At 46.1% G+C, this 26,983-nt stretch overlaps 1 protein-coding gene across 4 annotated transcripts in view; it reads right to left on the bottom strand.

Annotated features, from left to right (window-relative positions):
- ITSN1 (intersectin 1) overlaps nucleotides 1-26,983 on the bottom strand; it is a 348,624-nt gene that overhangs the window by 171,917 nt on the left and 149,724 nt on the right. For all 4 annotated transcript variants that reach the window (XM_082244896.1, XM_082244893.1, XM_082244894.1 and 1 more), the window contains 7 exons: nucleotides 26,828-26,965; nucleotides 25,781-25,893; nucleotides 10,511-10,773; nucleotides 3,773-3,922; nucleotides 3,539-3,679; nucleotides 2,080-2,167; nucleotides 467-606 (listed from right to left, as the gene is read on the bottom strand). In XM_082244896.1, coding sequence (XP_082101022.1) covers nucleotides 467-606; nucleotides 2,080-2,167; nucleotides 3,539-3,679; nucleotides 3,773-3,922; nucleotides 10,511-10,773; nucleotides 25,781-25,893; nucleotides 26,828-26,965 — 1,033 coding nt within the window. The remainder of the gene's footprint in view (nucleotides 1-466; nucleotides 607-2,079; nucleotides 2,168-3,538; nucleotides 3,680-3,772; nucleotides 3,923-10,510; nucleotides 10,774-25,780; nucleotides 25,894-26,827; nucleotides 26,966-26,983) is intronic.

The raw sequence follows: 26,983 nt of genomic DNA, 5'->3' as shown, positions 1-26,983 counted from the left end.
TATATATATATATATATACATACACACATACACACACACACACACACACACACACACACACACAGTTTTTTAAATGTGTACATAGGGTGTGTATGGGGGGTTTAACAGCTGCAAAGACAAGTTGCATTTTACATATCAGAAGGGCCAAAGCACTTACCAACAGGGGATGGTAATTAGACTTAAGGGGGTATTCATGGGTAAATGGTGGCTTGGTAAAACACTAAAGTGAATTTAAATGGTTATTGCCAGTAATGACAAGTAGAGTCTTTTCACCTTGATTAACAATAAAATGAAAAGAATTTTGGGGCAGGGGCAACCCCAACCATTCTGTCATGGGACTGAATAAATACATCTCTCTGGATGAACGTAGTTGCTGCGGGAATAACTTGAATTACAACAATCATCATCCCACTGCTACTATATAAACTACAAGAAAGTGGACAAAGGAGCGTGTAAAAGCCAGTACCTTTAGCTGGTTATTAAATACATCGATCTCTTGAAGTTTTGCTCGGGTTTCCTTCTCCACTTCACCCAGCTGGTCTCGGAGCTGTTGGCGGCTCGTTTCCTTGGCTTCCAGAGCTCTTTTTAATGTTAGGAGGGAATCTCCTGGGGACAGGACAGAACAATTACAATTATTGAAGCAAGTATGGCCACCACTCCACAGCTATGCTAATATATTGCTTTATTTAAAATGGTTGTAAACCTCAGACATGAAATATGAACAAAGCATATCCCTTTAGAGTGTGTCTCAATATAGAGCATTAATTGTAATTTCGGTCTGCTGCTTCGGTATTATATATCCATGATTCACTTCTACCAAGTGTTCCTGACACCACAACAAAAATGGTGACAGAGAAACCTGCTGCTGATTGACAGCATCAGCTCTGTTCCTGTGTGCAGAGGGGGGTGTCCCTTCCTTCCAATCATCTCCTCAGTGAAACCCTACAAAGCAGGATGGACATCTATGTTGGCACATTTTGTCCAGTGCAGATAATGCAACATTTTTTTATAGATTTTTATTTTTTGCTAGAAAGGGGGGAGGATTATACCCCTGGTGGGTTTTTACCACTATCCTTAAAACTTAAAAACCCCCCACATTGCTTTTTTTTCCCCCTCAATGTCTGTGTCCCTGTTGTAGACTTCAACACTTAATAATATGCTGCTTCTTTCCTTTTCCTTGATTTTTATTCTGTCACCTTACTGCTGCCCGTGTTTTCTGATTTTGGGTTGTCCCCTTGCCCTTGTAGGGTCCTATGGAGCCACCCTATTATGCACACTCCTGGGAATACAGCTACATGCCAACGTGAGGTCGCTACCTGCTCTGTAACAAACCGGGAGTCCAAACTGAAAACACACAGAAAGCTCCTCCTCCCAAGAAATTTACTGACAGGGTGCCTGACGTGGTGCTTTATCCTGAGCAACAAAAATATATATTTGTTTGCAACCTTTATATAACAAAGTATAGAGAGGGCAGGGGAGAATCTTATTGTGTTGTCCTTTCAGGCTGCCTGTGCAGGTCAGCATCAGACAAGTTTAATCAACAAGGGGCAAGCACATAAATACTAGCGGAATGGCTGATGGGACATGTAGGCCTGAGCACTATGGCCAGGTGACCTAATTCTGTTTGGAAAGCTTGCTCCAAGATGGAAGTTCATGAAAGCGGAAATACAGGTACCAATGTGTGACAGGCTTATTTATACAAGGGACTCAGTCACTGCGTGACTGCAGTGTTATTTTGTATTCCAATCTTTCCAATGGTGGAAAGTGGGCAGTATGCCATGTATGTCCGCAGAGGTAGCATTTGGAAGGTGTACCCAATCTCTCCATCAACCATTCAAACTGCATCAAAATCACTGCAGGATATATGGGGAATTGAAAAATGTTTTGTACTTAGATCTACCCTTGCAGCCCCTCCCCCCCACACGTGAAAGAAAGAAAACTGCCTTCCTACAACTATAGATGCACTCAATGAAGAAGTCCATGCAGGAAAGCTTTTTTGCTAACCGCTGAGTGTGTAAAGAGACACCTTTCTACAAAGACTCTATAAATGTTTGTACACAAGGAAAAGCATAGGCTTACTGTGCAAACTGTTCTGCTGAACCTGTTTTAATTGGTCATTTAGGGACTGTTTCTCAGGAATCAATTTTCCAAGCAGCTGCTGAGACTCCTATGAAAAAAATATGGAAAGTAGTTCAGGATTTGCAACTTTTTACACAGTTTGTTTATAGAAATCTAAATCTTAAAAAAGCACATTCTTCCACAAACCAGACAATCCGGTCTTCATACTTTGCTTTCAATTGGGAATAAACTCCCTTGTAGGTTTTTACCTATAGGTAAGCCTAAAGGCGGCTTACTTATGTACAATAAATATTTCCTAAACGTGCACCGTTTAGGATACCTTTACTTTAGATGCAGCCGGTGACGTCACCGGCGCATGCACTCTGAAGAATTGGCATACCCGTGGCGTTCCTTCAGAGCTGTGCCATAAACAGGGACTTCCACGTGCATGTGTGGGAGTGACATCATCGCCGGCTCCGTCATTTATTTCGCCAGAGCCCACAAACCCAGAAGGGAGGCCAGGTGAAAATGGAAGTGCCTTCAGCATTGAGCGTGTGCCACAATGCATACTAGCACATTAGGAATTAAACTTCCTGGTGCCTTTTTTTTGGTTGATGCGATTTACTACCGCTTTAAGAGAATAGGTACCAGAAAACAAATATTGGAATTAAAAGATGTCTGCATCCTTACAGTGATTGTAAAGTCTCATTCAAAAAAAAAAAAAAAACACGTTATACCTACCTGCACTGTGCAGTTGGTTTTGCATAGAGTGGCCAGGTTTCCCCCTCTTCTGGGGTGCCTCTTTTGTGCTCCTGTCCCCTCCCTGCTGTTGGGTGTGCCCCCACAGCAAGTAGCTTGCTGCACCCAAGCTGAGTCACCGCTCCCTGTGTCCATTCAGACACAGAGCCGTGACCCAGCCCTGCACCCTATCTCTTCTGACTGGCTGACAGATTTTGATTGACAGCAGAGGGAGCCAATCACGCCATGTTGCTGTCTTAACCAATCAGGAGGGGAGTCCTGGGCAGCGGAGATACTCCTGCAACATCGCTAGATAGAGAAGGGCTCAGGTAAGTATTAGGGGGGCTGCTGCACACAAGGTTTTTCATTCTAATGCATAGAAAGCATTAGGATAAAAAAAAAACCTTCTGCCTTTACAATCCCTTTAAATTAGTTACTTTTCTGATGCAATTTACATGACCAATGGTCGCGTTCTGGTCATGTGATCACTATCAAAGAAGCTTGCCGCCTCAAGATACTGCAGTCAATCTGTACTTCTATACAACAAAAATATGATGCCCTTGGACGAGATAAGTTTATTATGATTTTAGAAAACAGGCAAGTATTTGCTATATAACATTTTCATTAAACTTCACTGAAGTGCTTTTAATAACCCTACTTAATGTAAATGATGTAGTACCAATTTTGATGGAAATTTGCTTTATTAGTCAAAAAATGCTTAAAAATAAAGCAATATATTCACCTGAAGCTGCTGCTGTAAGTGTGTGATTTCAGCAATCCTCAGCTCTCTGGATTTGTTCGTACTTTCTATCTCCTGTCGCTGTGTGGTCAACCGGTACCGAATATCTTGAAGTTTTCCTTCTAGCTGATGCTTTTTATCATTCTTCACAAAGGATGGGAAAAAAAAAAAACAATGTTCTATTCAGCTCCTTTGATCTCACTCTTCTTGAAAATTACAAGCCAGCTAAGAACTTACCAAAGCTTCCAGCTCAAACTCCAGAGTCTTCTTTTTGGCCTTCAGTACAACAATGTCTTCCTGTTCCTTGTTCCTCTGGTTCAGGAGTTCCTGACGCCGATTCCTCTCCCACTCAAGCTGTCTCTGACGCTCAAGTTCTCGCTTTGCAGCCTGTTTAAAAAAATGACAGGGAAATTCTAATGCCTTCATAGTTTTCTGAACACTAATGCATCATAAACTAAAAGCCATGCACACAAATGAGATGTGGCAATAGTTCACAGTCAGTTTGTTTCAGCAAAAATTACATTTTTAGGCTTGGTTCGCATATATCCAAATTGAATATTTTTTGAACCGCATCCAATTCGCTTAACATGTGAACCAAACTGGCTTTCAATGGAGCCCATTCACATACGCGGTCCCGTTGTGGTGCAAATTAAAAAAAAAAAAAAAAAAAAAAAAAGGGTCCTGTGGGGTTTTTAGTCTGGTTCACGTGCGATTTTAGTATAGAATTTGCACTGTAATCGCACCTGAACCTCTGAACAGAAAATGCACCAAACTCTGCAACAAAAAGGACTCACATATATCTGAACCCGGCCATAGTGAAAAAATAATAGGCTAGAATTTAGGGAGTGAAGAAATAAAACCCAGTATGATGTATTAAAGAAACAAAAGAGAGCACAATTTGTTGCTCACTGTACAAGTAAAAAGTATTGTAGCAGACAACATTAAATAAAACTGGGGATGCAAATTGTCAAGGATGAAAGCTTTTTAAAAGGCTTTAAAAGACACTAAAGGCTATGGGTGCTAACTCACATCTTTATCTTAACCACTTGCCAACCAGCCGTCGTAGTTTTGCCGCGGCAGGTGGGCTCTATTACGCGAAACATACCTGTATGTTGCTTTGTGTAACAGACAGTGGGGGCACGCACACCCGCCGATTGGCCAGAAGGGGAGCCAATCAGCGAGTGTGGCGGACGCAATGTCCGCCAGCCACCCGCGATCGCTCCCTATGGAGACAGAACGGCGGTCTGCCTATGTAAACATGCAGACCACGGTTCTATCACAGATGAACACAGGGATCCTGTGTCCTTACTATTTAGGAACACAGATCTCTATGTTCATCTAGCGAGTCCATCCCCCACACAGTTAGAAAGCATCCCCCAGGGACACACTTAACCCCTTGATCAACTATACTGTTAATCCCTTCCCTGGAAGTATCAGAACAGTAACAGTGCATATTTTTAGCACTGATTATTGTAGTAATGTCATTGGTCCCCTCAAAAGCATCAGTTAGGTGTCCAATCTGTCCGCCGCAATGTTGCAGTCCCGCTAAAAAAAAAAAAATCGCTGATCACCCCCATTACTAGTAACAAATAAATAAAAATGACAAATCTATCTCCTAGTTTGTAGACGCGATAACTTTTGCGAAAACCAATCAATATACACTTATGGGGATTTTTTTTTTACCAAAAATATGTGGCAGAATACATATTAGTGTAATTGATGAAAAAATATATTTTTGAATTTTTTTTTATTGGATAGGTTTTATAGCAGAAATCAAAAAAATATTTTTTCTTTAGAATTGTCCCCCTTTGTTTAGAGCGCAAAAAATAAAAAAGCACAGAGGTGATCAAATACCACCAAAAGAAAGCTCTATTTGTGGGGGGAAAAGGGACATCAATTTTTATTTGGGTACAGCGTCGTACAACAGTGCAATTGTCAGTTAAAGGAACGCAGTGCTGTATTGCAAAAAATGGCCTGGGCATTAACCTCTTTGCGACCGCCCGCCGCAGATGTACTGAGGCAGGCAGCCGCTCCTGCGCGAATCGCCTTAACTGTACGGTGGTCGCGAGCAGGAGGTTAGGGGGCAAGTGGGGAAGCCAATGCAGCGGGCAGGCAGCTCCGATTGCCGCCTGACACCCGTGATCGTTCCCCGCTGAGAGAGAAGAACGGTCAGCTGTTGTAAACACAGCTGACCGTTCTTCTCCCTGGAATGATCATAGAGCCCCTGTGATCCTTCTAAATAGGATCACAGGTCTCTGTGGTCATTCCACAAGCCAGGCCACCCCACAGTTAGAATCACTCCCCTAGGCTCACATTTAACCCCTTCCCTGCCAGTGTCATTATTACACTAACAATGCATATTTTTAGCACTAATTACTGTAGTAAAGTCACTGGTCCCCCCAAAAGTGTCAAAAATGTCAATCAGGGTTCCAATCTGTCGCCGCAATGTCGCAGTCTTGCCAAAAAATCGCAGATCACTGTCATTACTCGGAAAAATAAAAAAAAATAAAATAGACATAAATCTTTCCCGTAGTTAGTAGACGAAGTAACTTTTGCGCAAACCAATCAAAATACGCTTAATGCGATTTTCTTTTAATAAAAATATGTAGCAGAAAACAAATTGGCCTAAAATGTTAAAACATTTTGATTTTTAAGTTGTTTTTTTTTGGAATGTTATATAGCAGAAAGTGAGAAAAATTGATTTTTTTTTTTCAGAATTGTCGCTCTTTTTTTGTTTATAGCACAAAAAAAAAAAAAAAAAAAATCGCACAGGTGATCAAATACCACCAAAAGAAAGCTCTATTTGTTGGAAAAAAGGAAGTAAATTTCGTTTGGGTACAGCGTCGCACGACCGCGCAATTGTCAGTTAAAGTCACGCAGTGCCAAGTTGAAAAAAAGTGGCCTGGTCATTAGGGGGGGCGGGGGGGGGGGGGGGGGGTCAAATCCTTCCGGTCTTAAAGTGGTTAAATATTTCTAGTTTACACAGGGTTTGTGATCAGATACACTAATTCAATGGTTGCATTTATTCAGCCATCTAACACATTCAGTACATATAAAGATACACAAGTGGTCCCAACTAGACCATAGAAGATCTCTTTGAACTAAAGACCAACTACCCAAGAAAGACATATTATAATGTTGCCTGGTGACAACACTTTACTTCTGGTGGAAAAAAGTTACACACTGGGGGGGGGGGGGGGGGGGGGAGAAACAGTCCACACAGTGGACCCAGTCCCAAAAATGGATTTTTGTAAAATCTTACCGTAAAATCCTTTTCTTTTAAGCTCATTGACAGACACAGTCCTCTTGATTAATAACACATTGGGTTATACTGCCCTCTACAGGAGTAGGACACTAGACGGAAGGAAAACGTTCTGGCCACACCTTAGGGGCAGTCCCAGAGGGTATATCCTCTCTCTCTCTGCTACAGGAAGTCAGTTATGTCACAAAGCAGTGTCAGAGAATTTAACCCAACCCAACTCAAAAGTAAAGGGGCGGGTACTGCGTCTGTCAATGAGCTTAAGAGAAAAGGATTTTACGGTAAGATTTAAAAAAAATCAGTTTTTCTCTGTCGCTCATTGACAGACACAGTCCTCTTGATTAATAACACATTGGGACGTCCCAAAGCAGTGCCACAAATGAGGGGTGGGATAACAGAAATCAAAATTTAAATCCAGAAGGCCCAACCGGTGCCGACTAGAAGTCTTAAAGGCTCATCAAACCAAAGGATGAGACTCAACTGAAATCCAACAGAAAAAAACCCTCGAGGTAGACCACCGGTCTCCTCAAATTGCGGCCTGCAGAACCTTGCGGCCAAAAAAAGGGATACGCCGATGCCATCACATCAACTTTATAAAATTTTGTAAAGGTATGAACCGACGACCAGGTAGCCGCCTTGCAAACCTGGACCACTGATGCCTGATGGCGGAAGGCCCAGGAAGCACTAAGCGCTCGAGTGGAGTGCGCCTTGACAGGGAACGGGGGATCCCGACCCTTAATAGAATAAGCCTGTACCACCGTCTGTCTGATCCATTTGGAGATAGTCGCGGCAGATGCAGGCAACCCCTTTTTGGGGCCATCCGTGATAACAAAAAGTGAATCCGTTTTACGAAACGAGTCCGTAGTCTTCAGGTATACCCCGATTGCCCGAACCACATCCAAGGAATGTAACGCAAACTCCCGAGGATGACTGGGCTTAGGACACAGGGAAGGTAATACAATGTCCTCATTCAGATGAAATTCTGAAACCACCATACCGGACCCAGGCGGGCGCCACCTCTTGACAGAACCCCTCTCCACCGAGGTGGGGGGGCTGTCGACCAATACGGACGCCGTGACTCAGTTTCCAACTGTTCGTTGGCGTCCAGGCGAGACATTTAACTCGCAGGGTCAGCCCCCGTCCAGTGGGACTATGTCGCGGCCGACCACACGCTCGCAGGCTGACTGGGGTGACCACTGGATCTCAACATCCAGCCCGTCGCCCAGTTTCAGCGTACTTGCTTGAAGATCTCACAGGAACAACTGGAGAAAAAAGCGGTCTAATAAAATTTTTTTCTAAAAAATCCTGCCAGGACCAAAGATCCCAGCAAGGAACTTAGGTCCTTACTCCTAACTAGACAGAAAAAACTGACTTCCTGTAGCAGAGAGAGAGGCTATACCCTCTGGGACTGCCCCTAAGGTGTGGCCAGAACGTTTTCCTTCCGTCTAGTGTCCTACTCCTGTAGAGGGCAGTATAACCCAATGTGGTATTAATCAAGAGGACTGCGTCTGTCAATGAGCGACAGAGAAATTTTGTTTGGGTACAGCGTCGCACAACCGCGCAATTGTCAGTTAAAGTCACGCAGTGCCAAGTTGAAAAAAGTGGCCTGGTCATTAGGGGGGGCAAATCCTTCCGGTCTTAAAGTGGTTAAGGGTTTACCTTCTGGTCCTTAAGTGGTTAAATATTTATAGGTTACACAGGGTTTACGATCAGATACACTAATTCAATGGTTGCATTTATTCAGCCATCTAACATGTTCAGTACATATAAAGATACACAAGTGGTCCCAACTAGACCCAGTGGTGTATTTAGGTTTTGTGCTGCCCTAGGTCAGAAAAAACTTGTGTACCCCCTAATTTAAATATGACCCACCCCTTCCTGTAAAGGTCACACCCATTCCTGTTTATGACCCGCCCTGTCCTCTGTAAACCACAGACCACAACCACAGTCTATCATTGCCCACCAGGGAAGCCTCATCAGTTCCCATAAGTTCAGCCTCATTAGTGCCCATCAGTGCAGCCTCATTAGTGCCCATCAGTGCAGCCTGATGTCACTGGATTAGTAAAGATTACTCCTTTCTTTTAAGATATTTGGACTTGTGTTGGCTGCCACTAATTGTAATCATAGGATTATTTCACTTATTTGTATAATGACTAGGAAGTCCAGAGTCATTATACAAATAAGTCAAATAATCAGCGGCAGCAAACACAAGTCCAAATATCTTATAAGATAGGAGTAATCTTACTAATCCAGTGACATATTGTGATAGCACGTATGAGGTAAGCAGGTCCAAAATATTATTGAAATCATATACAAATAAAAGTCTTAATTGTATATGATGCAATTCAATATGCTCGCTCAAGGAGAAGGATGCTTAAAGAAATGAAATTATATTATTGACATGATGCCTGCCATACCTGGGGGCAGAGGAGGGTAGGCGGAGCATTAGGCTGCAATGCCACACTTATTAGCATTGGCAGCCGTCGGGCCAGTTGTATTAAGTGTGGTCGGTGGCCTGCGGTCTGTCCGAATGTCCTGGCAGGATGGTATTATCATACTGGCAGGTAGCAGTGTGACCGCTTTATGGGGGTGCCAGACTTATTTGCCTCCTGGACCCTGCCCTCCGGCCCAATTCACCCCATAAGACTCGCACTATACTAAAAGTGCAGCGCAAGCCGGCAGGGACCCTTTTCGTGAGGGAGCCGGGAGGAGGCTGTTTTCCACACAGTGAACCCAGTCCCAAAACATGGTTGACTCCATCCCACCACAAAATAACAAGGTTAAACACAACTTCTAATGAAAGACTTTGATGACACACTTCATGTGAAGTTCACAAACAAGGCACTGTTGGATCAGAAACTTGTAATGAAATATTTGACATGATGAGCACAAAGCAATCCTCAGCAGGTAAGATTTGGCCTTGTCCCCTTTAACTAAAGTCACAACATTGCTTAATTTCCTGAAGCACTTGGATCATTCTGGCTGTTGCCTCGCAGTAATTAGCTGTACCAGACAAGCTTTAGATCTGTGCTCCAGGTCAGTTTAATACAACATATGCTGTCAGGAACAAAGTCAAGACAGAGCAGGATTCCAGATCATCGAGGCTCTGCCTACTCTTTTCCCTTATAACTTAAAGGAGATCCTAACTACATAAATCTCATTACAACGCCTTCTCAATATGTTTGAAGGTACATACAAATTTCTAGCAAAAACTACACCACTCTAACCCATTTTTGTGACAGGCTTTATTTACACTGCAGCTCCTAAACTTTAGGCATTTTTCTGCCAAAGCTACTAAACTCAACTCCATAAAAGCCTGTGTCAATATACACATAGACATTTAGCAGAGTTTAGGAGCTGCTGTGGTTAGGGGAGCTTCAATCTCCCTCTCCTGAACGTGGAAGAATCGTATCAGGATAGGAACGTTTTGATCGCCGGCCCGCCAGCGATCAAAGTAGGATGTGTACATGAAGCCCAATAAAGTTAATGGACTAGCAATTAATGTGGGAAAACTCTTTTTTTATCTCACAAATAGAACACTTGCCACATCGGTTTATTTTTGAGTGGTAAGGGATCAGTATTTCTAATCATGTTTTTATCATGGTCTGTATCAAAGTTTAGTAGGAAGGTGCAATGAACTATTGAGATTCCCAAATACAAGCTTTTACTTGATAAGCTTGTTGAAGACAGAAGACTACTATATAATGAGGAGCTACCTCTCGCCTCTCTATTTCTTTCCTCCGCTCTTCTTCCCGTTGACGTTCCAACTCTCGCTGCTTCTCCAGCTGTCTCTCCAGCTCTTGCTGGCGCTTTCGCTCCTGTTCCTGCCGTTCACGCTCCTTCCTCTCCTGTTCAGCCCGTTCCAGCTGTGCAAGCCGCTCCTGCTCTTTACGCTGCTGCTCCAACAAAGCCTGCCTCCTTTTCTCTAACTCTAGGTTCCCACGTTCAAAGTTCTCCCGCTTCTTATCTTCAAAGGTCACTGGCAGAGAATGGAGGAGAAAAAGGAACAAGACTGAAACCTTCGTATATGTTCAGGGTGTAAATAAGGTTTAGGAGGGCAGTGTTTTCAGTGCAAGGCAGAAATTAATAACACAAAGGCATGACCCAAACTAGATGGGAGAAAGAAAAAACCTAACCCTTAGGAAGTATTACTTTACCTAAAGTGTAGTGAATGCTTGGAATACACTTTCAGTAAGGCAAACTTGGTTGACTATTTGGCCCAATTTACAAGGCAAATCTTAAGAACGCCAGTGTGGAACAAAGCTGAGTGATCAAAGTAAACCTGCCAGCCCTTACAAAAATCAAGTATTTTCTAGGACCAGGAAACGCAAGGTGCCGGTTACCTTCAACCCCTCAAAACCCACTTGTGTGCCCCTCTGATTTAGTTATTTGGAACTTAATTATTCAGATTTCTTGGATGAGCTTTGCCCTTGCTCAGAGCTTGGACAAGAACCGTTCCCTAAAACAAACCTGAAGTGCAAAACACTTGGAAGAATTGCCAGAATTTTTACACAGTTACATTGGTCAAAGCTGGACCAATGTTACCATGTATATACTATACCTGGTTGATGCCCCAGAAGCTGGAAATCACCGAAGCAGACACAGCTACACCAGTGAACGCCACTTGCTTTCAGGGTCTGCACTAAGCCGCTGCCCTGCTGCATTCTGAAAATAGGAGGTTGACCGCTCGACACTGGTGCCATTGAGAGAATGCTTTGCTGTAACTTTCATACAAACCAATTAATATACACCTTTTGGGATTTTGTGTTTTACAAAAAGATGTAGCAGAATACAATTTGGCCTACATTTATGAAGAAATGTGATTTAGATTTTTTTTTTTTTTTTATTGGATGCGTTTTGTAACAAAGTAGAAAAAAAAAACATTTTCTTCAAAATATTCTTTTTTTTTTTTTTTTTTATAATAAAAAAAAAAAAAAAACACATACCACCAAAAGAAAGCTCTATTTGTGTGAAAAAATAAATATAAAATTCATTTGGGTACAGTGTTGCATGACTGAGCAATAGTCAGTTAAAGTAGCACAGAGCTGAATAGCAAAAAATGCCCTGGTCATGAAGGGGGTAAAACCTTCCCGGAGGTCAAGGAAAGACTCAACATAATAATAAAAATACTGCCCTACCTTTACGGTTTTCCCTCTTCTCAATTCTACTTAAATTAAAAACTCAACCTTCTAGGTATGGGGAACAAATGACTACTTGGTGTAGTAATTAAATTCTTCAACAACTCCTTCCTTGATGTCAGCTATTGTCACACATACTGTCAATTTGGTGGTAGAGGAGGTAGAAACACCAACCTTCACAAACCCACTGCTGTATATTTTTAAAGCAGAACCTGCATATCTTTTTTAATGCAAGCACACAAAGAAATTATAAGTTAAAAACTGTGCATTCAGCATTCGTGCAAATCATTTTTTACCTTTTTCATAATTCATAATTCAGTGGAAAATAATAAAGGGGTGCAACTACCTTAAGAAAATGGGGTTCATGTGAGGGACTGAATACACCTCTGTAGGAACAAATAAGCAACTTGTGCAAAAAAAAAAAAAAAAAAAAAAAAAAAAAAGCAAATAGGACATGGACAATCCCACATCCTACACTGTCTGAACAGCAGCAAGGAGACATTCTGGAACAGTCAAAAAATGCATAGCTTGCAAGTGTGCATGCAGGTACGCATTCTTTCTCTTACGTCCTCCGACAGTCGCCGCCTCTTCATATTCGTCACATATGGGGGTATTAGACTTTGCTCCGAAGGAGTAGCTAGGCAACAGAATATGTTAACAATAAAGCTTTAACATATCCCACCCTCAAGGGATGGTCCCCTCAGTCAATACCCTCCTACTTCCTGCAACCATATCTCAGTTTTAATGTCTAGCTTGTCAGGAGTGGCTGGCTCTCTCTGTGCTGGGACTTTTTGTCCCAGACTCTTTCTTCTTTTTGATATTTTGTTTGAGTTTTCTCTCTACCTTTACTTAGCTGTTATTTTTGTCAGCATTAGTTAGTTCTTCGGACGAAGAGGATCATGCGGACTGGGTCTCGGGCTGATCCCCCTGGTCGCAGGTCGTGGGTCAGTGGCTTCCCAGTCTGCCATCGAGCGTTCAGCCAGGTAACGCTCCTGGCACGGTGAACGACCCATCCCTGTTCGGTGCAGGGATGATTGGTGAGGTGGCTACCTCACCGGACGCTGTGCGGTTTCTGAACCGCCATTGTGTGCGTCTTGAGTAGCGACTCTCCCTGCCTCATGTGCAGCGGCTTGTTCGCCTGTGCGGGTTCCCCACGCCATGTGAGGTAAGTGTATCTATGTGGGGACCTGTCTGTCTGGGGGGGTCTCAGTCTGGGACTGTGTAACCTGCCTTTAATCACACTGCTTGTCTCCCTATCTCTCGGCTGCATGCTGTGGGCTGCAAGGGGGGGGGGGGAGCTGTATGACACTGAGTATGTCAGGCTGGGCAGTGTGAGGAGCTGTGTGCTGTGGGGCATGTTTTTAATGGCATGTTGGGGCATATACAGCGATCGCTGCGGCGATCTAACATGTATCCATATTATGGGATGATATTGTGTGTGATTTTATGCACTGTGGAGCGGCGATTTCGGCGCCAAACGGCGCCATTTTACCGGCGCCCGCTCCGGCCGCATGGTTTATATGCACGGCGGCCATTTTCTTGTAGCCTCCATAGGCTTACATAGAGCGCCCTGGCAGCATCATTTCCTCTCTCCTGGAAGCGCCGATCGAGGCAGCAGCAGCAGCGGAGTCTCCTCAGGTTTTATCCTTCTATTCCTGTGTTCCATTGCCTGTATTCAGTCTGTATATTCCCTGTGGGGGTCTCATTGTGCCTGAGTGTGGTGCGGTGGGCTGCGCTTGCCGCGCTTGCTGTAAGGGGGCAGTTAACCCTTGGTTGTCTGGCATACAGGGGCAATGGATTCTCAGGAGGGCAAATTTCCCACAGTCTTGATGGAAAGCCAGGGGACCGCTGTTTCCCCCCCAGGGGGGGATTTGGCCACTATTGTGGCTGGCCTTGCTGCACAGGTGCAAATGCTGGTGGCTGCTCAATCTACTAAACGGCCCAGAGTTGCTCTGTCCTCTGAATCTGAGGGTGAAGGTGATGGGGCTGTTCTGGCGGGGACCCCCCTATCGGGGTCCCGCTCCTCTCTGGATCTAGTGGGGTCTGAGGTAGAGGCTGAAGTTGAGGGGGTTGATAATTCTCCCCCTGGCTCGCCTGAAGAGCTTGCAATCATGGATGAGTTGATTGCTTCCATTAAGCAGACGCTACGTTTGCAGGACGAGGTGTGTCCCCCAGCTGCCTTGGCGGCTTATGGGACGCAGAGAAAACGCAGGACGCCGCAGGTCTTTCCCTGCAATGCTGATTTTCAGCGCGCTGTTAAGGACCAATGGCGCGATTTGCGCAAGCCTTTTGCGGTACCAAGTAAATTTAAGCTGCGTTATCCTTTCTCGCCTGCCACTGATGAACGGTGGTGTGTGCCTCCGCCAGTAGATCATGCTATTGCGGTTTTGAACAAAGCCACTGCGATCCCGGCAGAGGGATCCCCTATTTTCCGTGATGCCACGGATAGGAGACTGGAGTCTCTTGCCCGTCATACTTATTCTGTTACGGGTTCTATGCTTAAGGCTCTGTTTGCTTCTCTCATGGCGGCCCAGGCGATCGCAAGTTGGACGCAGATGCTTAGGCGCGTCCTAGTGGCCGATTCGGCCTCAGCGGCGACCCTGGATATGGTGGATCAGATCCACCAGGGTGTCATGTATCTGTGTGATGCGGACCTGGACCTGATTCCGTTGGCCGCGCGTGTGCACAGCGTGGCGGTGTTGTCTCGCCGCCTGGTTTGGTTGAAATGTTGGTCGGTGGACCAATCTTCACGTAAAACCTTAGCCAATCTGCCTTATGATGGGTCTCGCCTTTTTGGGGAGTCCCTGGATGTGTTGATTAAGGGGATTACTGGGGGTAAGAGCACTCTCTTGCCCCATTTCCCCAAGGCTAAGGGGGCTTCTGGGAAGAAGCATGCTAATTTTCGGCCCCCTCAGGGGTCCTTTCGTGCCTTTCGGCCGCACTACAAGGGCAAACCGTTCAAGGGCCAGGGCTCTCAGAAGAAGCCCTGGTCTGGAAAACAGAAGTCCGGCCAATCCGGACCTGCGGCCCATAACAGTTCGGCCTGAAGGGGCGCCCTCACCCAGTTTTGGGGTGGGGGGACGCTTGCTCGGTTTTCTTCAGCCCTGGTTGGCCCGTGTGCGGGACAGATGGGTTCTGGAAATCGTTCGATCTGGTTACAAGATCGAGTTTCTCTCTCGGCCAGAGAGCAGATTTTTTCCCTCAAATCTACAACTGTCTCCAAAGCGCCTGCGGGATCTGCGCCTGGCGGTGCGGGACCTGAGGGCTCAGGGAGTGGTGGTTCCGGTGCCTCATCGGGACAGATTTCGGGGGTTTTATTCCAATCTGTTCACTGTGCCCAGAAAGGAGGGCAAGGTTCGTCCAATTCTGGACTTGAAAGCTCTGAACCGCTCTGTGCGGGTTCGCAAGTTCCGCATGGAATCCCTGCGCTCGGTGGTGGCTGCCCTGGTTCCGGGGGAATTCATGGCCTCCATCGATTTGAAGGATGCGTATCTTCACATCCCCATATTCGAGGGTCATCAGAGATACCTTCGATTTGCCATTGCGGAGGATCACTACCAGTTCGTGGCGTTGCCCTTTGGGCTCGCCTCGGCTCCGCGGGTCTTCACCAAGGTGCTTGCACCGGTTCTGGCATTATTGAGAGCCCAGGGCATTTCTGTCCTGGGGTATCTGGACGACATTCTGATTCGGTCTGCGACCAGTCAGGGTCTGGAGAAGGACCTGTCTGTCACGATGCAAACTCTGCAGGAGTTCGGTTGGACGATAAATGTTCCAAAGTCGACTCTGAGTCCGTCGGTTCGTCTTCCCTATCTGGGAATGATACTGGACTCGGTGCAGGCGAAGGTCTTCCTGCCGGAAGACATACTCAGGACTCTTCAGGAGGAAGTCAGGTCCCTCAGGGACGTTCCGAACTCGTCTCTGCGGACGTGTATGAGATGTCTGGGATTGATGGTCTCGGCTTTCGAGGCGATTCCTTTCGCGCAGTTTCACACGCGGGGTCTCCAAGCGGAGATCTTGTCCAAGTGGGACGGGCGACCTCAATCTCTGGATCTTCAGATCTCGTTGAGTCATCGCACCAGGGAAAACCTCCTGTGGTGGCTCCAGTCCCCGTTGGTGTCCGGGGGCAAGTCGTTTCGTCCGATCTCGTGGACGATAATCACCACGGATGCCAGCCTGTCGGGCTGGGGTGGTGTTCTGGGCGTTCTGTCCGCCCAGGGGACCTGGTCGGAGGGGGAGTCTTCCCTCCCGATCAACATTCTGGAATTGCGTGCGATAAGGCTCTGTCTTCATCGCTGGACGGACCGGCTGCAGGGCTGCCCGGTTCGGGTGCAGACGGACAATGCCACGGCGGTGGCCTACATCAACCACCAAGGGGGCACCAGGAGTGCCCGAGCGGCTCGAGAAGTGGCCGACATTCTGTCTTGGGCCGAGACTCATGTCCCGGCGATAACGGCGGTTCACATTCCGGGAGTGGAGAACTGGCAGGCGGACTATCTGAGTCGCCAGACCCTGGATCAGGGGGAATGGTCTCTCCACCCGGCTGTCTTCCAGATGTTGTGCGCGAAGTGGGGTCTTCCAGATGTGGACCTGTTCGCGTCTCGCCTCAACTACAAGGTGAAGAGGTTCGTGGCAAGGACGCGCGACCCTCGGGCGGACGCGTCGGACGCGTTAGTGGCCCCGTGGCGTCAGTACAGGCTGATGTACGCGTTTCCACCGATTCAGTTGCTGTCCCGGTTCCTTCGCAGGTTACACTCGGAACGCAGCACGGTGATTCTTGTGGCACCGGACTGGCCTCGCCGGTCCTGGTACGCAGACCTCGTGAATCTGGCGGTCGACGCCCCCTGGCGTCTGCCTCTTCGGGACGATCTACTGTCTCAAGGACCGATTTACCATCCTGCTTTACAGTCGCTGGCTTTGACGGCCTGGCTGTTGAGACCGAGGTCCTGAAGGAGAAGGGTCTCTCTCCAGAGGTTGTTCATACCTTGATCAACGCGAGGAAGTCTTCCTCGGGAAAGGTTTATTACCGTACTTGGAAGGCCTATTTTGCCTGGTGTGAGTCCAGGGGGTTTTCACCCCGCACGTACTCGGTTTCCCGTGTGCTGTCTTTCCTTCAGACGGGTGTCGATCAGCGTTTGGCGCTGGCTACGATAAAGGGTCAGGTGTCTGCGCTGGCCGTTCTGTTTCAACGTCCCGTAGCTTCCAACTCCTTGGTTGGCACTTTTATTCAGGGTGTGCGGCATCTGGTTCCTCCTAGGAGGGATCCCTTGCCCCCTTGGGACTTGAATCTAGTCCTGTCTGTGTTACAACGTGCTCCTTTTGAACAGATCAGGGAGATCTCGTTGTCTATGTTGTCCAAAAAGGTCGCCTTTTTGGTGGCGATCACTTCGGCTCGCAGAGTGTCGGAACTGGCGGCTTTGTCCTGCAAGTCTCCGTACCTGGTTGTTCATTTGGATAAGGTGGTCTTGCGACCTAATCCTTCTTTTCTGCCGAAACGAGTTTCGGAATTCCATCTTAACGAGGATATTGTTTTGCCTTCGTTGTGCACGAAGCCTAAACATCCTAAGGAGGTGAGATTGCATTCTCTGGATGTTGTTCGAGCGATTAGGGTTTACCTTAAATCGACTGAGTCTTTTCGAAAGACGGACTCCTTGTTTGTTCTTCCAGAGGGTCCTCGGAAGGGCATGGCGGCTTCCGCCTCTACCATTGCCAAATGGATCAGGCAGACCATTGAACAGGCTTATGCCTTGCAGGGGAAGGTTCCCCCTGTGCCTGTGAAGGCGCACTCTACTAGATCTCTGAGTACGTCTTGGGCCTGTCGTCATGGGGCTTCTGTAGCCCAGGTGTGTAAGGCGGCGACTTGGTCGACCGTGCACACTTTCACAAAATTCTACAAAGTAGATGTTCAGGCCTCGGCGGATGCTTCCTTTGGCCGCAAGGTTCTTAGTGCGGCTGTTCCCTAGGGTCCCTTGTTGGGGACTCCTGGCTGTTGGGATAAGTTTTGTATCCCCTGGTTTTTTGTCTTTTCCTGGGTTGTTGCTCCTGTTGAGCACTTATTTTTGCTGTTGCCCAGCTAGTTTCCTTCCTTTGGTAAGGTTCCTTTCTTTGATGTGGAGACTGCGTTGCCTTTCGGCGCGGATGCGTTTCCCACCCCTCATGTTTGCACTGCTTTGGGACGTCCCCATATGTGACGAATATGAAGAGGCGGCGACTGTCGGAGGACGTAAGAGAAAACGGAATTTTTGTAAAATCTTACCCGTAAAATTCCTTTCTCTGAGTCCTCCGACAGTCGCCGCCCCCGCCCCTCTTTTGGGGTTTGAATGTATACTCTACTGCTATTCCACTAAAACTGAGATATGGTTGCAGGAAGTAGGAGGGTATTGACTGAGGGGACCATCCCTTGAGGGTGGGATATGTTAAAGCTTTATTGTTAACATATTCTGTTGCCTAGCTACTCCTTCGGAGCAAAGTCTAATACCCCCATATGTGACGAATATGAAGAGGCGGCGACTGTCGGAGGACTCAGAGAAAGGAATTTTACAGGTAAGATTTTACAAAAATTCCGTTTTTTTAAACTTTCACTTTCAGAGTGTCCTGCTTTAACTATATTTGCTGTTGTGACCATTTCAGCCCCTACACGTGTTTGGTGGTAGCAAATCTTTAAAAGTGTAGGAAAAAAAAAAAAAAAAGAAGAAAAAGAAAAGAAAAGAAAAGAAAAAAAAAAAAAAAAGCACAATCAGATTTAATACTATCATAAAACACATGCTGTATTTCAATTAAAGAATTCTGCTGATGCAAGTTCTGAGCTTGCCTTCAAAATGAACCAAAAGGTCCATCATTAACCACTTCTGGACCGGAAGGTTTTACCCCCTTAATGACCAGGTCATTTTTAGCAATTTGGCACTGCTTGACTTTAAGTGGTAATTGCGCTGTCATGCAATGCTGTACCCAAATTAAATTTATGTCCTTTTCTTCCCCACAAATAAAGCTTTCTTTTGGTGGTGTTTGATGACCTCTGCGGTTTTAATTTTTTGAGATATAAACGAAAAAAAGACTAAAAATTGAGACAAAAAAATTTAGATTTTCTACTTTTTCTTATAAAAAAAAAATATTCAATAAACTCAATTTTTGTCATACATTTAGGCCAAAATGTATTTAGTTACGTCTTTGACAAAAGAAATCTCAACAAGCGTATATTTATTGGTTTGCGCAAAATTTATAGCAACTACAAACTATGGTGTATATACTGGATTTTACGCAGCTTTTACTTTCTGACTGCCTATCTCATTTCTTGAAATGCTAAAATAGCAGGGCTATTTTATGTCACAGGTGTTTGAAAAATTGACAAAAAAAAAAACAAAAAAAAAAACACTTTTTTTTTTTACACAAAGTTGTCATTGAAATGATAAATTGCTCACGCATGCCATGGGTATATGTGGAATTACACCCCAAAATACATTCTGCTGCTTCTCCTGAGTATGGGGATATCCCATGTGTGAGACTTTTTGGCAGTCTAGCTGCGTACAGGACCCTGAAAACCAATCACTGTCTTCAGGCTTTCTAAGGGAGTAAATTGTTGATTTCACAGTTTCGGAGGCCATGAAATGCCAAGAAAGCAAAAAAGCCCCCCCCCCCCCCCCCCCCCAAATAACCCCTTTTCGGAAAGTAGACACTCTAAGCTATTTGCCGAGAGGCATTTTGAGTATTTTTCAGATTTTGCTTTTTGTCACAAAGTTTTGAAAATGATAAAAAGAAAAAAAAAAAAAAACTATTTCATTTTCCGAAACTTGTGGAAAAATATAAAATATTCCATGGACTCAACATGCCTCTCAGCAAATAGCTTGGGGTGTCTACTTTCCAAAAAGGGGTCATTTGGGGGGTGTTTGAATGTTTGAACTGTCCTAGCATTTTTGGCCCAATATTAGTAACTTATGCCACACATCACCCACTCTTCTAAACCACTTGAAGAAAAAACCTTTTCTGACACTTTGTTTATATGAAAATCTCTGCGGTAATTGCGCAGAGATTTTCCAAATGCAATTTTTTGGGAAAGACGCAGCCTCAAGTCTTCAGACCATTGGGCTTTATCGCTGTCTCTCTTCAGGAGTAGGACGAGGCGGAAACCTTTTTGGTTACACCCCTGGGGAAGTCCCAGAGGGTATACCATTACTTCCTGCTTTAGGAATCCAGTTTGTAACAAGCAATGTCAGAAGAACATATAACTCAATCCCAAAGAGGGGTTGAACCTCAGACAAAAGGAGTTTACGGTAAGACATAAATTTTTCTTTTTCGTTTACTGACCGACAGCTTCAAGTCTTCAGACCACTGGGATGTCCCAAACCAGTGTCAACATGAGGGGTGGGAAAAAAAACACAGCAAACGCAGAATTTCCAACAAGGCTAAACACAGTCAACCAGGTAACAGGAGCTCAAGTAGGAATAACTGGAGCTCACCACCAGGAAAATTTTCACCCTCAAGAAGCGGAAGCCTCTGCAACCACAGCCTTTGCAAACTTTGCGGCCAAACGCTGCATCCAAAAATGCAAGTACATCGACCTTATAAAATTTTGTGAATGTGTGTGCAGAGGACCATGTAGCCGCCTTGCACACCTGAACCACTGACGCCTGATGACGGAAGGCCCAGGAGGCACCAAGCGTCCTCCTACAATGCGCTTTAGCAGGGAAAGGAGGTACCCGACCCTTAATGGAGTAGGCCTGCGCCACCATCTGCCTGATCCTCTTGGAAATGGTTGCAGCAGATGCAGCCTACCCCTTACGAGATCCAACCGTAAGAACAAACAATCGTTTTTTCTAATCGGTCCAGTCACCGCCAGGATAACCCGCATCGCCCTTACCACATCTAAAAAATGTAAGGCAATTTCCTTAGGATGTTTAGGCTTAGGATATAGGGACGGTAACACAATGTCTTCATTCAAATGAAACCCCGAGACAACCTTAGTAAGGAACGCCTGACAGGGTCGCAATACCACTTTGTCCCAATGAAACACCAAGTATGGTAACCAACAGGACAACGCAGCCAACGCCGACACGCGGCGTACAGAAGTATTAGCTACTAAGAAAGCCACCTTCTGTGACAGAGTGAGCAGTTGAATATCTCAAATATTTTCAAAAGGAGGCTTTTGAAGCATCGACAGAACCAAACTGAGATCCAATGGAGGTACCAGGGATTGCACCAGATGGCAAACTCCCTGAACAAAAGTGTGAACCAAGGACTTCGCCGCCAGTGGCCTTTGGAAAATAAAATCAAGGAGAAAATCTCCAGAGCCAAACGTTGATCTACACCTAATTGTGGAAACGCCAACAGGCGCGACACAGAAAAGGAGCAGGGAAAAACCCCCGCAACTCACACTAAGTGTGAGCCTTCCAAACTCTATGATAAACCTTGCTGGAAGTAGATTTCCGAACTTTCAACAGCGTAGGAATTACCGACTCCGACAGTCCTCTGTCTTTCAGCACCTGGCTTTCAATAAGCCAGGCCGTTAAAGCCAAGGACCATAAAGCAGGATGGAAGATTGGTCCCTGAGACAGATGATCTTCCCTCTCACTCTTTGTGCCCCCTTGATGAGTGATATATGCCACAGCCCTAGCATTGTCCGATTGTTTCCGCACAGGGCATCCCTGCAGACGATCCGTTCAGTGAGACAAAGTCTGATTTCCCGAATTTCCAGGATGTTGATTGGTAACCTGGACTCCTCCCGAGTCCAGACACCTTAGGCCAAACAAACCCCCAAGACACCTCCCCATCCGGACAGGCATCCATGGGGATTAAAATCCAATACAGGGGGAAGAAAAGATTTTCCCAGACGTAGTGCTAGAGGAGCCGAAACCCCATAGGAGAGACTCCCTCAAACCCCGACTCAACAGGATCACATTGTCCAATGACAGCGGACCCTTGTTTCATTTGATCAGAATCTCCCTTTGCAAGGATCTGGTGTGGAACTGCGCAAATGGAACCGCCTCAAAAGGTGGAGACCATAAGAGCCAGCACTTGCATGCAAGTTCTGAGTGATGATCGATGGTTGGACAACAGGAGCCAAACAGCAGCATCATGTAGCTTCAGGAAGAAACACCCGGGCTGACGCTGAATCCAGCGTCACACCCAAGTAGTCCAGCTTTTTGGATGGAGACAGTGCCGATTTCTGAAAATTCAGTGTCCACCCGAACTCCTGCAGAGTTCGCACTGTAACGTCCAAGTCGGCGTCTAGAGCTGAGGAAGACACTGCACGCAAAAGCAGATTGTCAAAGTAAACTAGTACCGCAACCCCTTCTGCCGTAACAAGGCAAACATTGGACCCAAAACCTTTGTGAGCACCCGAGGAGCTGAGGCGAGACCAAAGGGTAACACCACGAATTGAAAGCGCTCCTCGTCCACGGCAAAACGAAGAAAATGCTGACGCTCGAAATATAAATATGAAGGTAAGCGTCCTCGAGATCGATAGAAGCCAGCAGATCTCCTTGATGAAGGAAAGCTACTACTGTGCGGATGGGCTCCATCTGAAATTTCTAAACCCGCACATAGTGGTTCAGAGTCACGGGATCTAAGATCGGACAAACCTTGCCTTCCTTTTTGGGAACTGTAAACAGATTTGAATAAAAACCTTGGAAACATTTCGACTCTGGAACCGGCACAATAACACTTTGTACTAACAGGTCCTGCACTGCTCCGTAGAGGCCCTGTAGCCGCTCTGGAGACAGGCATAAGGTGGAAGGAAAGAACCTTGCCGAAGGCAAGGACCAAAAACTTGATTTTGTAACCGAACCAAATCAGTTTGTGGACCCATTTGTCCTGAATGAGCTTATGGCGAGGTTCCTTGCCCTTAGCAGCCTGCGTAAGCAATGTACTCTTGCCTCCCGTAAGGCCCTTAAAGATCTCTTCCATAGAGGCACCAAACAGACGGTCACCTACAAAAAAGATCAGTCAGCACCTTTTTAGAAGCCTGGCCTGCTGACCAGTACTTTAACCAGATCATGCGACGAAGGATCACCGCCATCACAGAAACCCTGCCGGCCAAGGGGCCGCATTCAGGGATGCAGCACAAATATACTGTAACCCTTGGATCAACTGATCCGCTAGCTCAGAAGGGTGTTGACTCCCCTCCAGATCCTGGCGCAAAATCTTAGCCCACTCAGTTAAAGTCTGGGATACCAAGGGGATAGCAAACACCGGCCTTAAAATTGAACCAGCCACGGAAAAGAGGTACCGGACCAGAGCCCAAGCTCTTTTGTCCACAGGGTCCTTAAAAGACGGGGGAATCCTCAACTGGCAAAAGTGTGGCCTTATTCAACGTGGAAATCTGAGAAACCACCAATGGTGGAACCGTTAGTTTCTTCAGAAGAGACTCCTCAAAGAGATATCTCCTAGCAAAACACTTCGGTATTCCAACCATGCGTTTCAGGGAACCCTACTGACAAGTGACAAGCTCATCAAAATAGGCAGGAAAGGGACACCCCTTAGTTACCTTGGACGATTTGCGGGTGCCAAACTGCACCGGCGTCGCCTCAGCTGAGTCATCCAATTAAAAAGTTTCCTGCACTGACAATTAGGGCCTCCACCAGCACTTTTTCATGCGTGGCTGCATAGGAGGACGACTCACCCTCACTATTAGAGCACCAGCGTGCGTGGACGCAGACCAAGTTGACTGACTCTCGTCCACAGTGGCCAAATCCACCTCAGGAAGCAGAGGATACAGGTGAAGGCAGGAGGGCGCTTCTTGCCAGGCCTCCTTTGCAGGGCCATATCTACTTTGGCTACTGGCGACTGCAGGGCTGCTGTCATAGCCGGAGGATCCTGCGGTGAAATGCACTCCATAGGCTCAATGACCACAAAGGGTTAAACAAAACCGAGCTGCTCAGCAAAGAAATTTTTTTTTTAATGTATTTTTATTTATTCATTTTAAATGCCAGACCCCTCCCCCCTGTGTACCGCTGGGGCACCACAAGAATCAACGCACCCGCGGTGCTGAATACAGAATAGGAAGGATAGATACCCCCAGAGACTCACCCTGAGCTGGAGAACGCCAAAACGGTCAGCCACACTGCTGGAAAGATGAAGGGGAAACGCTGACCTGACACTAGAGGCCCCAGCAGCCTCAGCACTGCATTAGAATACAGGAAAAAGTCCGCCATTGAAACTATGGGGAAACCAAAAACATGGCCGCTGGACTACACAAACATGGCCGCCGTAGCCGGGAATACAGAATCCACGGCAAAATGGCGGCACCACGCGGCGCTGCAGGGGACCCTGCACCCCACAGTACCCCAGGGAAATATTCACAGACCACAGCACCTAGGTATGGAAACCCCCTACAGGGGGCCAACAGCAGCATCACCCACCGCTCCTCTGGCCCAGCACCATGCAGCCCCCCTACCAAAGTTCACCCATGCCCCCAAAAGGGGCCGGGGGGGTGACAGAGGACAGATGAGGGCACCTACTTAGGGGGATAGCCTGCAAAGGAGAATGGGGAAACAAGGGGGAGGAAGGACACAGGAGGGGCCTACCATCACCAGGGGAGCCCGCAACCACCCCAGCAATTCCGCAGGAAAGGAGGGGGGACACTACTGACCATACCATGGTCACCAGGCAGGCGTTACTCCCAGCAGTCTACCACACCATCTTGGAATGGGTACGCTGTGACTCTGGTCATGACTGCTGTCGTAACCAGGGCTATGCGACCTTGCGAGGTGTTTCACTCACCAGTCAGCCTCCGTCCAGTGGGGCTATGTCGCGGCCAACCTAACACGGAGCTCATAGTTGGGTCACGCTCGCAGGACAGATTGGGAAGACTATAAGGATCTAGAATATCCAGTGCATTGCCCAGTTCGGCTGTTGATTGTAGTTCACACAGGAACTGTTGATTGTAGTTCACACAGGAACAAAAACAAATAAAGAAAAAAGTAAAACGAATAGGAAAAAATGCCAGGACCGCAGATCCCAGCAGAGAGCCAGATCCTTACTCCTGACTAGGGAGAAAAAAACTGGAGTCCTACAGCAGGAAGTGATGGTATACCCTCTGGGACTGCCTCAGGGGCGTAACCAAAAAGGTTTCTGCCTAGTCCTACTCCTGAAGAGAGACAGCATAAAGCCCAATGGTCCCTAACTGAAGTCACAAGTGACATTTAATACAATGAAAAGTAAATTTTCTGTATACTGTATAGTGTACACTGTGTAAGGGAGTGAAAGGGTTACCTGGGGGTGATCAGGAGGTTAAATCTTTATTAGGGGATGTATGGCGGGTACCCTAAACCTATCTGGGACTACCACGGTCTCATACTAACTGAGGTCAGAAGTGACACTAATACAGTGATCAGTAAATTATCTGTAAAGTGTACACTGTGACGGAGTAAAAGGGTTAACTGGGGGGTGATCAGGGGGTTAAATGTGTGCCTATGTGTACTGGTGTCAGTGTAGTGCTTGTGTACTCACGGTAGATGTTCTCTCGTCTCACGCTGGAACCGAAAAGGGCACAAGGAGAGAAGAGTGCATAATTTCCTGTGCCTGTGTTTACATTTCACAGGCATCTCTGCAATTGGTCAGAACCGATCAGGCCAAAAATCACTGGCCTGGACCTGATGACTGATCGGTTCTGAACCGAATCCGGACATAGCGGGGACGGTGGGTAGGCGCGCATGCCCCCTAGCCCCGTATGCGACCGACGTACAGTTATGTCAGTTCGTGCAGCCGAACAGCCTAGCCGCAGTAAATCTGCAGGGGGCGGTCGGGCAAAAGGTTAACTAAAGTAGTCTGGCAACTTTATCAAACAAAACAAACTTTTAAGATTGTAGTTCCCAACTTAAAAGTCAAAAAAAGCAAAGCACCTAATACATTAATTACCGGGCAATTTCTTGTCTGCAGGTTGAGGCTCCTCTTCTGCTGGTTCTTCTGGTAAACGCTGATCAATGGACACAGAGCTCATTATGGAAATTCCACTGCCAGACCTAACTCTCCTGTGAAAATTAGCATACCATTATAAAAAAAAAAAAAAAAAATCTGCTCATGACTGCTACAATTAAAGCTGCACAGGGAAACCGTAATATACACAGAAAAAATAAATATGTGAGTGGTTTTACCAGTCAAGGAATTTGTATTTCTCAGTTTCTCAGTACTAAGATTTTCATATGGAGAGGTCACTAGCATACCTTAAATCAGAACCGGTGACCAAGAGCTGCTGGAGACAGCACGGTTCGAGTGGTTGTTTGCAAACAACCTCAGATAGCCATGGACGCATGCATGTGGCAGCTGGATATTAAGACCCACTTTTCCTGATGCCGCATAAATGCATCATGTGATCAGAAAGGCGTTAAGTTTCTTTAAAAAGTTCAATTAAAAATTTTATTCAATGATCATCATACAAGTCTGAAGAAGGGGCCTGCAGGCTCTGAAAATCTTGCACTTCAGTGATATAATTTTCAAATAAAACTTTAGTCTATATTATGAAACATAAGGTGTGCCGTGACATTTTCCACACTTTCAAGTGATGCTGATTGATAGTTCCCATCAACTAAACTCATTTCATATAAAGTATGCACTGGGAATATTTCATCTTAAATTTACACAACGCCCACACATGGCACAGCCAGGTGGAGGACACCACTTGCAATTAAGGTATTCTATTGTATCCCCTCTCCACCCCCAGCTTGCTGAATTGGTAAAAAAAAAAAAAAAAAAAAAAAAAAAAAAAAAGAGAAGCAGCAGGTTAAAGGTCATTTATCTGCTGTCATCAGCATGTTCCTCGCCAACATAAAACTGTATGCTCCGCACCAGACTAGATACTTTTATGTAGTGCAAAGGGGGATAGAAAACGATCCCGAAAAATGTATATACTTTATGTACAAATAAAGCACTGTTTTTCCAGCCTAAAATTTAGTTTGTTTTTCTCACCTGAATGACGGTGGCACGTAATCTGGAGGAAGCACTGGAGGGAGCGGCTGGCCAGACATTGCAATGTCTATTAGGTGCATAGCCAAAATGAACTCTTCTGCTGTTAACTTCCCATCTTGATCGATGTCTGAAAGATTCCTGGGATGAGTAAAATAA

This window comes from Pelophylax lessonae (genome assembly GCF_965119305.1).
Source record: "Pelophylax lessonae genome assembly, chromosome: 2".
In the NCBI taxonomy this organism is placed as follows: Eukaryota; Metazoa; Chordata; class Amphibia; order Anura; family Ranidae; genus Pelophylax; species Pelophylax lessonae.
This window is presented reverse-complemented; position numbering and strand designations above follow the sequence as displayed.